The sequence below is a fragment of the Penicillium antarcticum genome (assembly GCF_028974205.1).
Source record: "Penicillium antarcticum strain IBT 31339 chromosome Unknown utg000007l_segment0_segment0, whole genome shotgun sequence".
In the NCBI taxonomy this organism is placed as follows: Eukaryota; Fungi; Ascomycota; class Eurotiomycetes; order Eurotiales; family Aspergillaceae; genus Penicillium; species Penicillium antarcticum.
In genome coordinates this window covers 643161-660038 of record NW_026695305.1, presented here as the reverse complement: position 1 = coordinate 660038, position 16878 = coordinate 643161, and the positions used below count along the sequence as shown (strand labels likewise).

Below are 16878 nucleotides of genomic sequence, written 5' to 3'. Positions count from 1 at the left end.
CTTCAGCAGCATAGCATTACAGATCGAGTACTTGCAGTAACTACTGATAATGCATCAAACAACACCACTATGATGTCGAGCATCCAAGAATCATTGCGGTCCCTTGAACTCAATAATGGTTCTACAATTGTTCGGGTTCCTTGTATTGCCCATATTATTCAGCTTAGTCTGAAGGACCTTCTTGGCAAGATAAAGGCAATTCCAAAGAATGAGAGTACGGAAATAGATTGGTCCGATGATCGTGTCCGATCTCTTCGTGCTAGGCAACAGAAGGGAGAGATCATCGATACACTTAATAAGGTATGCCCCTATTATTATACTTTTCTAATATACTAACTCTTCTTATATAGGTCCGAAACCTAGCTATCTATATCAATGCAAGCCCACAACGGCGGGAGTCATTTTACAACCTTCAGAATGAAGAGCCAAAGCTTGTTCCAATCCAGGATGTCCGAACTCGCTGAAATTCCACATTTCTAATGCTCCGACGTGCTAAACGGCTCCAATCAACCTTCGATGAGTTTTGTTCTCAGTATGGTCAAGACCATTTCGCGTTAAGTAAAGAAGAATGGCGACAGATCGAATATCTGCTTTGGATCACCCAGCCTTTCTTCAAATTCACAACTCTCCTTTCAAAGACAAAGGATGTTAGTATTCATCTCATCTTTAGTATCTATAACAAACTCTTCACCCACCTTGAAAAGTCGAAAAGTGCGTTAAGACGGAAGAAGGTTGCCTGGAAGCAGCTTATGCTTGCCTCTCTTGAAGCGGCAGAGAAGAAGCTTTCGTACTATTATGGGATGACTGACACAATTGATAACAATATCTACGCAATCGGTACTATTCTCTCGCCGCAACAGAAGCTCCAGTTCTTTGAAGGGAAGGACTGGGATGATCCAGATAATGACTGGCGTGCAATCTATCGAGCAAGTCTTGAAGACTACTTCCAATCTTATAAGCGACGCCATTCGGATGCGCAATCAACATCAAGAGCCCAATTATCTACTGTGACTATTTCAGAGCTTGAGATGGAATGCGTGGCAGAGGAGTCCCAGTCCCTAGTATCTGGTGAATATGATGAGCTAAAGGAATACCTTGATAGCGGTAAGTGGGTGAAATCTTTCTATCAACTAGCTTATATTAAGTTTAAGTCTAGGAATTGTACGAACTCCTACCTGTGTTTTCTGGAAGGATCATCAGCATCAATTCCCTGCTCTTGCAAACCTTGCACGCGATGTGCTTTCTATACCTGCTACAGGAGCAGGTGTTGAGCGCCTCTTTAATTCCGCCCGTGATGTCTGCCACTACCGGCGAGGTTCTCTTAACCCATCAACAATTCAAGATCTAATGATGTTGATGTGCACATCAAGGTTTGAGATTGAAGAGGGTCGACGAGCGTTGATCAATGAATATCTCTCACATGAAGAGATACAGGCAAACCAGGAGGAGAAGAATACGGATACTTATCTCCTTGAACCTATTAGTGATGATGACGAGGGTGATAATGAGGTCAATGAGGATAATGTTTCAGCGGTTCTTAATACTGGTCAGCCTATGGCTGTTAGGGCCCAATCGAAACGGCGACAGCGCGATTCATCGGAGCTAGAAGAAGGACAGCATGAAGAGGAGGGTGAGCCTAATCTACCAAATACGCAGAGTCGGAGTTCAGGAAGGGTTCGGAAGCGTTCAAGGCTTCTTGATGGATATGAAGTTGAAACTCCATAGAAATGGTGTATATAATATAGATCCTCAAATTGAGTCTAATCTTTTGAACTTTAATAAAGCCGTGCTGCTACTGATTCAGTGACTTTCTGAAATCCTAAGCTGTAACTCAAATACTCAATAATACAGCTCAAATTTGCATATTTTATGCAATTATCGGATTGACCATGTTTGTCATGTTTGTCGGCCCTCGAAATGTTTCGAGGGCGGCCCTCTGAGGGCATGTAAAAGACGTGCCCGACCCGCGGGCGGTTATGAGGTCTACTTTAACCTGTTGTCATGCTTTGTACTGTATCCGGCCGATTGGAGATATCGATGACTCTGTATTTTCATTACCCCTATAACTAGCTATTTATGGGTCCATTCCAGTTACATAAACTATGCCGACGGATCATCTAACTTATAGAGCGGGTTCCATGCAGTATTCGTAAGGTAATTGCGACACCTATAGTCTGCCTCGGAATGCACCCGGGAATAGGGTACAAAAGACACGAAACAGTGCAGTGTATGCGGAGGGAAATGCGGAATATTGTTGGGAGTTCGGCGGAAGGTGGAGGAATATGCCTAGGGATGCGGAGAGGACCGCGCCGAAGATGCGGAGGGAGAGGCGGAGGTATTGGGTGTTTGGTGCGGAGGATGCGGAAGACGGAGGAATACGCCGAGATAAGTGGATAGGGACCGCGCGGAGGGCGCGGAGGATGCGGAGGGAGGTAAGTTGTCCCGCGATTTTGCCTTATAAAATCTTTCCACGCCCCTCGTCTCCTCTACGCTATCTCCATTTACATTCTTTCCATCTGCCATCTCTCTACCCTTCGAAAGCAAATTGTGCGAGACGACTGATTCATAATCATGCGACCGAGGCCTCGTGGAGGCACGCGGGCGTCTTGCAATAATTGCCGCCAAAAGAAACGGAAATGCAATCTTTCATCTCGACTCAAGGATGGAGAAGAAAAATGCTCAAGATGTGCTGCAAAAGAACGCGAATGCTACATTGGAAGCCCGAATTCTGCTTGCCCCTCCAAGCGTCAGCGCTTAGAGCACACCACCTCGAGCAGTTTGCCAGATGAGAGGCTCGCCCCCGACGAAACGAATCTACCAAGCACGCTGCCCCAGCTACCGTTTCACGGCGAAACTCCCACAGCAGAGTCCCAAGAAGACCCTGGCGCTCTCACAGAGCGCCGCAATTATCCTCCATCTTTGTCGTCAGAAGGCACAGCTGCTACCTTTTCACTGGATGATGAGCTCAGTGCTGGGTGTTCGACCGACCTTTCCGAACTCAACTCGCAGGGGTCATCGTTCCTCCATCGTGTCTTCATCGGTGCTCCTCGAGCCCAATCTTCGGACACTGCGCCGCTGGCTGCGCAACGTTCAGATTCCCAAAGCGATGACTCACCAGCTCCTGAAAGGCCGACAACCACTGTGGTGATCCCAAAGGCCCCTCATTTCAATATCAGATCAGTTGCCTTCAATTCAGCGACAGGCGATTTCGAAGTTTATTTGACTGGTTCTGCAGGAGCCTTTTATCGACGTCTCTTGGCGATATGTGAGCTCAGCATACTCGATTTCATAGAGTCGCTGCATGCGTACTTTGATTTTCCGGCACTCTATCGTCCCTTCATTCCAGAGGATGCGTTTTGGCAAGATTTTCGTGCAGGTCGTTGTGGTCCAGTCCTTCTCCTAGCCATTGCCTGTCGTGGTATACCATGCACAGGGGTGAAAAACAAAGAGGAGAAGCAGCGGCACCTCGCCAAAATGTTTAGAGCAGAGTTTATGAAGGCTATGACCTCCAAAGTTCGCACCAGTCCGGTCTGCCTTGATGTTCTAGAGGGGATGGCCCTTATGGTCGATTTCAATTATGGCAACGCACACACACCCGCAGATCACTCCTGGAATTTGTTCATGACACACGATGCCCTCGTCTTGTTGACTTTGCAGTCTCGAAAACGCTGCCCGGGAGCCTTGGATCCTTCGGCATCCTTTGCAAGTGCTGACGAGCGTTTTACACTTCTTTATTGGGACGTGTTTGGCCTAGATGCTTTCGAATGCCTCGATGACAAGAGCATGTCTCTTATTTCAGATGATGCGTTTACTTTGACTGAGGATCTTCTAAATCATGAAGCCGGAAGCTATCTCGATGCCATGCTCAGCTTGTGTATTATTGCGCGTCGGATTGCCGGGAAGCTGTGTAGCGCCACCGCCAGAGCCGCCGGTATCGCATGTGAAGATATTACCGTACTCCACGAGCAGCTTTCCCATTGGCGCTACGACACCCTGCCGGTGGAGTTGCAAAGACCAATAGACAGAGAGAACGAATTTCCTGCAGAGGATCGCACTACCAGAGAATATACTCCTATCCCAGTGGGCAGAAAGGTTCGTCTGCAACGAGCAATACTATGGGCACTTGAGATCCATTGTTATCTGCAAATCGACGACTGTGTTGCCCAGTATGGCTTGAAGAATGGAAATTCAATTCAGGCGGAAATATTCAGTCTCAAGTGTCTGCAGGTTGTCATGGAAGCGGTCAACATGGCCAATACAATTAAGGAGTACCGTCCTGGGGATCAATATTCGGAAAAGCTCTTGGTTGATCTTGCACCATCCATACTGCGAAATGTTTGTGCCGGCTTGTGTTGCTGGGTTTGTTCGCGCGGCATGGAATCTTTGGAGTTACACGAACCACAAGTTCCAGACATTCCTTCATTTTCCCATGAAGGCATACTTCAAACTCTTGGAAAAGACGCTGAAGCCCAGCGGAGGGCAGATTACGTAGAACTTGCGAAGACATTCCGGGATTCCGTAGCCGCGGCTTCGTCGCACAGAGACACAAAGCAGATACTCGAGCACCTCGATGATCAGATCGCCCCTTTACAGGATGTCTGATGCCGAAGCGCATGTTCAGCTGTTATGATATTCGAATGTCTATGAGGAATGGGGTCTCCCTTGAGGCCACGCTGGAGCCCGGAGAGAATGTTACAGTACTATTGTTGTCTTAGACGGGCCATGTAATTATGTATTTTTTACTGGTTGATTTGCGCGACGTAGCTCTGGAGATTTAATTTCATATGGATGCGCTACCGGACCTGCTGATGGCTGAAAGTGGATCACCATCCCATACCATAAGCAAACTATGTGAACATATTTCCGTTTATCTCCTGAATACTAGAGCTGATGTTAAATGAGGCCCATGCAACCGACAGTGAAGTTTCGTTGGGTTTGGGTGAGGGCTAGCGCGCCGGATCTTCTTATATCATGTGTGGCACAACTGAGGTTAACCCACAAAGATATACTTGCAGTCAGGTTTGTGACAAAAGTGCAAGTGCCGCATCAGCACCACGCACAACTGCCTCGCTCTTTGTGAAACATTTGCTGATGGATGCAATTTTCTCTCCCTCTAGCCAGACACAGATGTTGTAAAGCCCATCATCCGTTTGTGTCTGTTGTAGTTCAGAGGTATGAATTGAGTTGTTATTTCCGAGGGATACATGAGCCTATATATACAACAATGAGCCAAGTTGATTAGAAATCAACTTAGTCGTCTATATAGACACTTCGGAGCTAATTCCGACGGTACGGCTTGGTTCCTGATCTGCACCAGCCTCATATCACAACAGTGTCATTTGAAAATCTGATCTCCGGCTGCCAAGGATGCGATCCAGAGCGTTCTTGGGGTGCCGTAGGAGAACCGCCTGCCCCACAAAACGCCCAAGATAAGCTATCAGATTAATTCTTTCCAAAAATTGCTCACATGCATCTATACAGCCTCCGGTATCTATAAAGATTGCTCCGATGGTGCTCTCGATAATATCGGAGTAGAACTTGGGTGGTGCCAATTGAGCGAGCGTGGCCCAGGGATACGAAACATCATTGTTTAGATTCCGCTTGATCTTATCACGGAGTATTCGATACCGCTCGCTGCATGAAGCCTGAGATTTGATGATTTCTGGAGCATCGTGACGCATGAACATCCACAAAGAAGTATTTTTCGACAGAATGCTCGTTTCGAAATCATCCAGTATCGAACTTGGCTTCGAACAGTGTGGCTCGGTCAAGGTGAGCTCCATGCAAAGGAAGGCTAAGAAGTCGGCATTGACCGTGGCAGCTCGAAGCTCCGTCATTTGACCTTCCGCAAGTTTGGGGTGCCGATTGTACAGGTTCTTTGAAACAAGAAAGTCAAGAACGGCATCTCCCAGAAACTCAAGCCGCTGATAAGACCCAGTTGTGTTGTCTCTTTGCCATGATGGGTGTGTGAGTGCTTCCCAAATCAGAGCCCGGTTTTGGAACTTGAAGGCAAGCAACAGGTCAATCTTCTCTTCTAAGTGGATCGGAAAGGTGTGGTCTTCTGTTTGTGTGCATTCTGACTCGGTTGAGATGTTGGAAAGTTCCGGGAGAAATATGCCAAGAAGCTGCTGGGAGAGCGATATTCCACCACATTCGTAGGCAGCTGCGGTGAGCGCTTCGACCACGTCCGCGAAAACCTTCCTAGGAAGTGTTCTATTTTGATATTGATTCAAGATTGGTGAAAATATAGGATGCTTTTGTGTGATAAATTCAGTACAGATAAACCTTTCTAGATGAGCACTTGCGGCTGCGCACGTTAGCCTCTCATTCGAGACGAGTTGGTCCTTAAAGCTTGACAGATAACCTTCGTGCCACAAAGGATATTGAGAAAAGGCATGTACAGCGACCACACATTTAAGGATAGAGTCACCCCAAAATTCCAGCCGCTGGTAATTGCTGGGCCATTGAGAAGAAGGAGCTGTGATTGCGTCTTTGAGATAGCTGGAGCCGATCATAGGCAGATCTTTGAACATCTTGACTTGTATTTCACTTGCCATCAGGTGTTGATGCAGAAGCTGTATGATTGGCGGGATTGCGAGGCTGGCCAGACTCAGCTCCCAAGGCAGGAAATCAAGTGTGCATTCCGTGGCCGCTACACGGATTGTATTGAACGACTCGGAGTCGCGTGGGGTTCTGTGAGATAATGAACCTCGCTCAAGCAGATTTTTCCTCTTTCCAAATCTTCGGCATTCAATAAGAAGCCCCTCAGGATCTGGCCTCCGAATCCATCTCACAAAAACATGGGGAGTAAAATGAAGGCTAGGGCTGCGGATAAAACCTGATGGCGCAAGAACCGGTATTTTATTTCGGCCCCCACGGATAGCGATGGATCCTTGGTTGACACTGAGCCATTCTTCTAAATCTTGCAAAGGAAGGTCTGGGGTAAAAAAGGGCAAAAAGTCTGGATACTGTTCTCGTGCAGAACTTGCGTGCGTCGATTGGAAGAGTAGGGTCGTTATCTCCCGCATGAGGCATCTGGAGAACGGTGAAACTGCAGTTTCGATATTGAAAGGGTGCAAGGTAACAGTGATTGTGGTTTGATCATCCCAATAAAGATCTAGATCTTCCTTCACCGGCAGCTTGACAGGCGTAAAAAGCGCCATTGTAAGTTCCGGTCGGTCTTTCCCGTTCGCGGCGAAATTGATGCGGCACTTGTACAGCATTCTTTCTGTCCAAAGCCCCGGGATGCCTCTCCAAAAGTTGATCAGATTTTCCACTTGGGGGAGCTCTGCCAGAATAGCTGTTTCCTGGATCTCACTAGTCGATGGATTGTTCGAAAATAAAGGAAGAAGATGGTCATCTATGAGATCTTGACCATGCAAGACACGCATAGCCTGAAAGGCGGCATCTTGTCGGGCGGACTGCTTTGTTCCCCACCAATGGTGACCATCTACTATCCGTAGAGAACGGTCGATGCCGCTCGGCAGATAGACCGTTGATTGTGTCAGACCTTCATCATTCTTCTTGTAGGAAAATGTGGGATGGGTTTCGCCAAGTGTTTCGCTTCGCAAGGTTGTGCAAAAATGATGCAGATGAGGTATGGCATTCTCGCTGGTCAGCAGGGCACTGTAAATAAAGTTTTCTTACGTTAGCTTGCACACAAACAATTTCGAGAGATGACAAACAAACCCTGTGTGTAACCGTAGTTGCAGAAAGACCTCGTCCGATTCTGTGTCGTCCACCTCTAACCCCTGATGGCTTCGTTTATGGTCCAAACATATACCCTGCATCTGAAGTTCGAGGTCGCTATATTGCTTTGAAGACGCGGAAATTGTTTGTACATCTTTTGCTTCCATGACAGCAAATTCGGAAAGGCCCTGTCGTGCTCGACCTCGGCGCTGTATGAACGATGTAATATTGTCCGGGGTATCAAATGAAATGACAAGGTGGCATGCTGGACGATCAATACCTTCTTCTAGCACGCTGGTAGCAATAATAAGATTCTTCAGGCCGCTGCGGAACTGTAGAATCACGTCTTCGTTCCTTTCAACAGACAAAGACTCACATCGAACAGAGCTGCTCACACAGGGCGCGCATCGGAACGCACTTTGCGTCAATGGGTGGGCATTAAGCAGCGCCGCTAGGACATAAGCGGTTACTCTTTCTCGAACGAAAATGACACCCGAAAATTCTGCGTGGCCTCTTGCTCTTAAAAATGATAGGAGCCGTTTTACTTTATCAGAAATGCTGCCAGTCGACTGTAGGTGGACATCAACACCTTCCACAATACTGTTCAGTGCAGCTCTCAAAGCTATAAATCTTTGATTACATGACGGAGCGGAGGAAGTGTTTTCGTGTTCAGTAATCTGTTGGGCAACCTGCTGAAGACTCTTTGTCAAGAAGTGTCGTAAAGCCCACGCACCTAGATGATACCAAATAGCACGCGCTTTCGAAGGGATCTTAGAGAGTTCACTAGGGATGCTATAACCTTCGATTTTGCCGTGTTCACGTAAATGGATGACCGTCCCTTCCAGTGTGTCCAGATAGGAAGGCGGGACCACTGTGCCACAGTTACTTTGGATGAAGAGGATCTTAGTAAGATTTCGATAAGGAACGTTCTTCGTCAGTTCTTGATGCTGAACCAACGGGGCTCGACAGGTTGCATTCAGGTTTTGCTCGAGCTCCCTTAAGAATCGTTAGTTGCATTTCTGTTCAGCATGTCACAGCTTTGCGCACGGGATTTTAGCTACATCAACTGAGGCTGTGAGGCCAAGGATGCTGGGAAGGGTTGACTTCTCTGGCCTAGCCGCATGGGCCGCGTGATAGAAATCGCGCATGATGCGGTTTCCTGGATGTGATTTCATACAGTGATGAGCTTGTATCTTGTCAGCTTGATGAGTAAGGTCTTGATCTTTTCATTTCGCACCCTCATCAAACACAATCAGAGCCAGTCGGTGCAGTAGTACAAAGCCGTGTGTGAGTGCATCACAAAGGACGGCATAAGTAGAAAAGACGACTTTTACTCCCTGAAGGGCCGTGTCCCAAATCTTTTGATTGCGCCAACAGTCGACACCGTCATCCCCCGTTAGCATTCTCATGCTAACTGCGGGCATATATTGCGATATATACTGCAACTGTTGGCTACATAAGACTTTGGTCGGTACCAAGAACCACACCATCTAAAGATGACAATGTTAGTTGTGTCTCATGAATAGCATTGGGGGTTTTGCCCGCCTGATGTTCCTGGCAACGTTCCAGTTCCGCCATAATTCGCATGCTAGCTCTACTAAAACGTCATTCTGAGGCAATCTGATAGCAGATTATTTGCTACGCACATATATGTTTTTCCGCTTCCCGTTGGTAGCTATCCGTTCAGCTTTCAAACTCGATTATAACACCACCGTGTTGAGGGATATATCTTACCACAGCTATTATGTTGTTTTTCATGCTCATTTCAAACATTTCAAGTTGGTAGGCGCGGGGCTGAACGTTGCTCATGCTAGTGGTCAGTATTGTAAGAAAAATGAACAAATGACCAAGAAAGTCAAACATAACCGAGATATATGCGTTTTAAACTTGGCTGCTATGTTTGAAACTTATTTCTCTCTTATTTTAATTTGGATATCACCCTGCATAAGTGAAGTAGTGCATGTGATTTATCGAATAAGTCTGTCTGTTGCGGAAGTCTCTTACGCCAATCATATCGTGCGACGTGGACGTGCAACAACATGCAGAATCATGAGTGTCAAATGCCTAGTCCCCGGGCAGGTATCAGGCCAGATATGTTTCATTTTTCCTTCTGTTCGAAATAGCTTGCAAATCATTCTAAACATTGTCATTGTTCTTTACACTGGAGCGGCTCTTGCTTATTCATGTTCATCATCAGCACGGACGAAGAATTCGATGGCTTTATCCGAAAGCTTATTAGTTGTCAAGAATTATTGGTATTAGAAAACAGCCATGCCCTTTGCTGCGCGGGAGCAGACGAACGTGAGCTTGATGGAAATTGAGAGCTAATCCGATTAGGTAAGGGACTCTTGTAGTTATGATTCTGACCGATCTCAGCAGGCTTTTGATGGGCTGTCTCGAGGTGATTACTGTTATACTCTTATAAATCTAATGACTTGATACCGCAACATTTCATGTCGAACTGAGTATACTACCGAACACCTCTGATCAGTCGGCGTAAACCCGGTCCATCCTACTGGTATGGTAACCAAAAAGTTCATTAATCAATTATTTAACTGCCTCTTTGTTGATCCTCTCCGTAGTAGCGTGTAAAAATATCATAGCATTCGAGACACCTTAAAGCTCAGGGTTTGTTTAAACAGTACCATATACCGTGCGAACTTAGCAAAGCGTGCAGGAATTGACGAGCATGTGGTCTAAAATTCTACGCCCGGTAAGTGCTCGCCAAGCGATGTTGCCTTGGCCACAAGCGCCCTTCTTGGAGCTATTTACTCGGAGAAGAAAGCGTTTCAAGTCTGAATTCTGTGAGCAATTGTGCTTTAGAGTAAACACATAGGCCATGTTGGTGGATTACGTCTTTTTATGTGGTCACTGGACCAAGGGGATGAAACGCCATATTTTCCCGCAGGGAGACTGTCAACTCTCTTTGCTTATTCTCTGCATTGGGTTTGTTATTCCCTCATTGCTAATGGGAGAGGTGAATTAGAGCCACGAAGCTCGTCTAGAGTTATTTTTGTGTAATCACAGGTCTGATAGAAGCTAAAAAAAAAGCAGTTCATCTTCATTCTGATGTCGTGGTCCAGATATGTATAAATAGCTAAATCATTTGATAACTCGTTGCTTACTACAATGATATAACGCTTTTTCCACCGTCTTCCGTCAATCGTTTCCGAATCCTGATTACTAGATATCCAGCACCCAATCTACTGAGGTCTGGAGAGCTAGGACTTTCTGCTGCAGTACCCAGTACCGCACCAGGACAGAACAGCAAGGCCTCACCCACCCGAAGGTTTACAATCCGATAGAACAATGATAGCTTGCCTGATACCTCGGGCATGACTGATTCTTCTTCAATGGTGGTCGCTGCTTCCTCACTGAACTGTGTCCCCAAAGCTGCTGCAGCCACGTGCCCTTGCAGTGCGCGTAGCCATGCTGGCGAGGTAAATCTGTGGACAATGGTAACCGAGCATAGGCTGAGGAGGTCGCTTGAAATTGTCGGCTCTTGGGTGGAAATAAGGATGCGCGCCCCAAGGTGGCGTTGCAACCTGACAGTTGAAAGAAGGGTATCTGTAAAGCTCCGCGCTTCAACTGAGTCTTTCATATACTATACACAGTGCGTCAACGGCCATCAGTATGACATTTGATTCGAGAGTGACGAACTTTATGAGCCTCATCGAGTGCAACTATTCGGCCAACCTTTGTGTCCTGCTCCATGAATATTTCAAAGCAAACATTGAACAGAGAACACGCCGTGTCAGGTGAGATGCACGGACAGGAAAGATCAACGATCGTCAATTGTGATGGCTGGTCAAAGAAGTTAATCTCTCGTTGCGATACTAGAATTGACTGTCAGGGTCTAACCTCCGGTGCCCAGCTCGAGCTTGCGGCTTGGGATTTTCCGTTCTTCTTATTTATCCCACTCGCTGGTTTTGCTTGATGGGAAGGCATGAAGCTCTCCAGCGTCTCTAAGCGTTGCTTCAAGGGCTCAAGTTGACTAGGAAGAAGATCAGAACCAAGAACTCGCTTTTTGAACTCTTGGTAATCGAATTTGGATGCGTGCTCTTGCTGCAAAAAGCGCATCTCCCGGAGAATACGCTGGACAGTATGCATGTACAAAGGTACTGACCCCTGATCTTGGCCCACTGCCATAAGATCTAGCATGCGCTTGGTATTCAGATTGGCCTGATCTATTTGCAAAGGCTCTACCTTGATATTGAACCTTGCGTAGGTCCCCTTGGATATAAATCAGAGGTAATGAAACTTTCAAGGCTCAGCTTCACTTACCCGTATAGTCCTAATGTTTGTTGGGGCACACAAAACTCTGACATTAATCTGAGAGTGAGACGCGAGGAATGCAGCCTCACAAGGAGAACCGCCGTTATCGCAGATGAAAGTGTCATAGTGAAATACGACAGCCGTTAGGGGATTCGGAAGTCTACCAGCCTTAGAGGGGATCAAGCCGCCCTCCAGTATGCAAGACAAGGTATGGCTTTTACCCGACCCCTGAGAACCGCAGATGAAGGTGCTCGATGGCGATGAAACATTGAAGAACAGTCGTGGATCTTTTTCAATAAGCTGGTTCTGAGGAGTTGGAAAACCTGGTGCTTGAACTCTCTTCAACCCTCCCAATAGGGCAAATTGGGATGGGATCTGGCCGGATTGATTGAGGACTGGGCCCGTAAAGACAGGGGCTAGCACGACTTCGTCACTGTGGTCATCGGAGTCTTCAAGAAGAGTCAAGTGATATGCTAGATTTGGATCTACATCCATGGTCAGCTTTGGCTTCATTGATTGAAAAGGTACATTGAGGACTGATAGTAACAGACCACTCTGATGTTCTTTGCATTTGGACTTCGACATTTTCGGAATATATGTGCTGGGCTTTCGGACTGCTCTTAGCTACTGGGTCTTTCTGATTTATAACCTACACTCATGTACTTGTTTAACAATACTCGCTATATGCGGAAGATACGGCGGTGTAGAAAGTTTCTCATTACGTGCTTTGGATCACAAGAGATCTAAGAATTCTGACTATGCATCTCTAGGCCAGTTTGCTTGGTATCTCATGCGGCGGGGACAATGGAACAGGCAACTTGGTAGATCCATATAAATCCTAGGATGTCATTCACTACGCTAAGCCACACTCGATATCGTAAGTCAGTAAGGAGGACATCCCTCTCCTGCGTTGGCGGCCTCCCACATTGACGGCCTCCCACATTGACGGCCTCCCACATTGACGGCCTCCCACATTGACGGCCTCCCACATTGACGGCCTCCCACATTGACGGCCTCCCACATTGGTGACCTTAGTAATGTGATTGCCCTTCGTGTGTACTGGAAATAACCTTTCTCAGCACAAGTAGCCTGTGTTGGATCTAGCTTCGTGTTATCTACGCTGAACTCACGTCCATCTCTCGAGCCACCAAACCGCACTACGGCATTCTCTTGCTTGTAATAGTGAAATAGCACTACGTTTGAGATGCCTATAGACGTTTAGCGGATGCAAAACGCACTTTATTGCCTAGTGATAGGCTAACCACTTGGAGTTAGTGTCAGAGCAAGAATGTTTCTGTGCACTAGAGATCATAGATTGTAGTTCTGTTGACAACATCCAACGTCTCTATGCTGATCTTAATTAGCAGTTGATTTCTTGGAATAAGTTTAAAATGAAGCGCAGTTAGTGATAGGAAAGCGGAAAGCGTTCAGTAGGGACAAGGCAAACGGATATCAACCGTGGGCAGCGAGCAAAAAAGTCTCAAATGGCTAAAGCCTAAGTTCTGGCAACAAAATAGGATTGTAAAGTTAAGTTCTAGATGAATGTCTTTTTCAATCTAGTTGTAAAGTTTGGCCAAATCCTACTTGCCTTGCCTGGAAGTTGCTTCCTGTCACACTTTTATGTTTCGCTATATTAGTTTCTGGTTTTTGGCATGAGTGATTAGGTTTCCTCTCTAATGTTTTGTGGAGTGCCTTGTTCAATAAAATAGGACGTATGGGTATTGCTGTACTCTGGCCATTCAATGAAAACCACATCCAACACTGGCCTGGCCACCGTTACCCTACTATTCCATGAAATAAGCCGGCAATACACCTTTAAAATTCCTGCCTCCCCCCGCAACTCGAGCTTAGCCACCAATCTCTCAAACAACCTCAAGCACCCCCAAGCTCCTCACGAACGCCACTAATCTCGTCAATTGTGCAGCAAGCATAGTCAAAAGCACTTGTATTCCTTCCTCCCATGTTAAATGGTACCTTTTTTATCTCTTACCTTGACTGAACTGAAGACTTCAATTCATGATGTGCTAGTATAAAAGTCGGCTGCCCCAATCTTTGTTTTTGATGCTTCTCTGGGTCGTATTTCGTTGAGACACGTATTCATCCTATGAAGAAGTCTTCGTCGCTAGAGAATTAATCAATTGTATTACGATGGATCAGTGAAAGGCGTTTAGAACTAATAGTTTCATTGGTAGAAAAATCATCATTCGCCGCTTCGTTGATGTTCCATTGTCCCTAAGACATTGGCAAGGGAGGTTTGAATTACTGGTCTTGCTGAAGTAGTGACTCTGCTTCTAGCAAGTCATATTTCTATCACTCAAGCGTGCAGCATTTTAGTGAGAGGCTCAGCATTTGCTCCGCAACTTCGTAGGTGTCGTTCTCCTTCCTAGGCCTAGATAAGAATTGTTCGACTATCAAACTCATTTCGTGGCGTCTGAATGCCTGAATATCGCGAGGTCTGAATCCTTCATCCAAAGCTTCTCTTATCAGTTCACACCAAATTGCAGTGTATGATGCTTTCCAATCTTCAATGAAAGCTTTGGCCTGGGCCATCGTTCTAAATCTTTTATGACATGAGCCTGGCTCACCGGTCACTTGATTCTTAGCACCGTTGTTGCCACTTGACTTGATCAGCTCTATGAACGTCTTGCCCGATAGCATTTCAGTAACACCTACTGGTAAAAAGGGTAAATCCCAGGATTTGCTCCGTTCGCCACCGCATAGAATCCATTTCCACCTAGAGGGGTCGTTTCTCCTGCTCCACTCTTGAAGATCTCCTTGGGGTTGCGTGCACCCATGCTTTTCATGTAAGCGCGTGCTTCTTGAAGAGTATAACAGCTTTTACTTTCTGACTGACATCCGGTCATGCGAGGATGCGCATCGCCCCTATCATTTCGGTTAGATCAAGTTCTATTTTCTGATCGAGATATGGAAAACAACCAAGATGAAAATATTGTAGGCTCATTGATACGACCTGTGAATATCGCGTAGAATTCTTTGTTTTTTGGCATCGCTCAGGCTCTTTAGAATGAAACCAGTTTGAAAAATGTCTTCGGTCGCGGGGGGAACAACCCTTTCTTGGCAAAAACGTTTTCTTGGAATATCTAGCCAACCAGAGGTCGCAGGACCTCAAGAATTAGTTTACCGTAGTCGTAACTTCAAGCGCTACCATCTGATACCTGCTTCATAGGGAAGATGGCAGCGGCGATTGCGACTGGTGCGAATGCACAGAATTTGCCCCCTGTCAGGAGAGGAACACCAAAAATCACGGCCCTCGCGGACCCGCCCCGATCCATGGACGAGATCGCGGAAGGGGCCCGCAGGGTGCTTAACCACATCGAAAACAGTGGCACGGAAGACCGATATGTCACTGGATATATTCGCTCCGTCCGCCAGTACGCACTTAACGCCCAACGGGGCGACGGCCAGGGGATGGCCAAGGTGCTCGAGGCGCTGACCAAAATCAACCTCGACACCGAACGTCTGAACCAGCGAATCGACACCATCGAAAAGACAACGAGCACCTTATCGACAACTTTATCCACACCCGCGGCGAACTCTGCTGCAGCGTGGCGTAGCTTCCGAGCCGGAGAATGGCAACGCGACCTAACCAAGGCTGTGGCACCCAACACCCGGAGCAACGGCACGTCGTCTCCAGGTGTGCCGGAAATCGAACTTCGCGAGGATCGGGAGGTCATCGTCAAAGTAGGGCCAAACCGGGAGCAGATCCGAGGATTGACGCCGAAGGATCTGGTTGAACGGGCCGAACGACAAAGGACGACAAATGCCCGACAGAAGAATTCTGGGGTACTGGCTAAGCAGGCCTCATTTGTCGCAGCCCGCAAACTGCCCTCGGGTGACGTGGCGATGATAGCTAACAGTGCTGCAGGGGCAGAGGTCCTTCGCAAGCACCCAGCATGGTTGAGGGCTTTTGGGCCTGGGTCGGTGATCCAGGAACCGTCGTGGGGCGTCGTGGCATACCACATCCCCGTGAAATCGATGAAGCGTACACCGGAGACGATGGCCGACGTCGCAGCGGAACTGCTCAGACAGAACAACTGGGGCGAAGACTCCAAGATCCAGTATCTGGGATGGCTGACGCGTCCGGGTGAAAGGGCGGAGGGTTCGATTCTGATCGAGTTCACTAGTCCAGTTGTGGCTAATCGTGCTATCATCACCGGGGTCGTGTGGGGGAAGCAAATCCATAATGCATCACGATTCTGCCGCGAGGGGCGGATGAAGCTATGCAGAAAATGCCAAAAGCCGGGGCATATCCAGTCACACTGTCCCAACGTTTTCAAATGCGGCCACTGCGCCGACGCACACCCGACCTGGGAGTGTCCGTCGACAAAGGGGCAAGCGATACCTGTGAAGTGCGCCAACTGTGGCGAGGGACACCGTCCTACAAGTCGAGAATGTCCAGTGAAGACTGCGGCGATGAATGAAGCTAAACAAGCGCTGGCCAACTGCCCTGCATATCACCGCATTCCTATGCACTTCCGAGTGGCAGCAAGCACCGGCAAAGAAGCAACCTCGACCAGGGCAGACCCCATGGCGTCGAACGGTCTCGAAGCGTCGATACACGCCTCGGAGGGGCAGCGGGGGGAAGAACCCGCGCAGAACCTCGAAGATGCTGTAATCGACGGGGAGGCTGCAGCAATAGAAGTAGAAACATCACCAGAGGAGAACACTGAGCCTATCCAGCCTATTCAGCTCAAAAGAGGCCCTGGTCGCCCAAAAGGCTCAAGAACGAGGCCAAAGAATCCCAAACCAACAGTGATACCACTAGCATGCCAAGGGTCAACAAGGCGCCGCACAGGCGAGCCGGACGACACCATGGACGAGCAACCAGACGACAATGAATGGCTCAGCATTCAACCCACTCCGGCCGATCTCCCCCACCCTGACACTCAGCAG

The 16878-nt window shown here is 47.6% G+C and overlaps 3 protein-coding genes across 3 annotated transcripts; 1 reads left to right on the top strand and 2 right to left on the bottom strand.

Annotated features, from left to right (window-relative positions):
* Positions 1-2571: 2571 nt before the first annotated feature.
* Positions 2572-4602, top strand: N7508_007434 (Zn(II)2Cys6 transcription factor; the record flags this gene model as incomplete). Its single annotated transcript, XM_058465498.1, has 1 exon — positions 2572-4602. One exon carries the CDS (start codon positions 2572-2574, stop codon positions 4600-4602), a length of 2031 nt encoding a protein of 676 aa, XP_058317900.1.
* Positions 4603-4893: 291 nt separating this feature from the next.
* N7508_007433 (ATP-dependent helicase dcl2) lies at positions 4894-8837 on the bottom strand (the record flags this gene model as incomplete). Its single annotated transcript, XM_058465497.1, has 4 exons — positions 4894-4946; positions 5468-7626; positions 7690-8685; positions 8737-8837. The coding sequence occupies 4 exons, from the start codon at positions 8835-8837 to the stop codon at positions 4894-4896; spliced, it is 3309 nt and encodes a 1102-aa protein (XP_058317899.1).
* A 1976-nt stretch (positions 8838-10813) lies between these two features.
* N7508_007432 (uncharacterized protein) lies at positions 10814-12459 on the bottom strand (the record flags this gene model as incomplete). Its single annotated transcript, XM_058465496.1, has 4 exons — positions 10814-11293; positions 11350-11493; positions 11551-11922; positions 11974-12459. The coding sequence occupies 4 exons, from the start codon at positions 12457-12459 to the stop codon at positions 10814-10816; spliced, it is 1482 nt and encodes a 493-aa protein (XP_058317898.1).
* Between the last annotated feature and the right edge of the window lie 4419 nt (positions 12460-16878).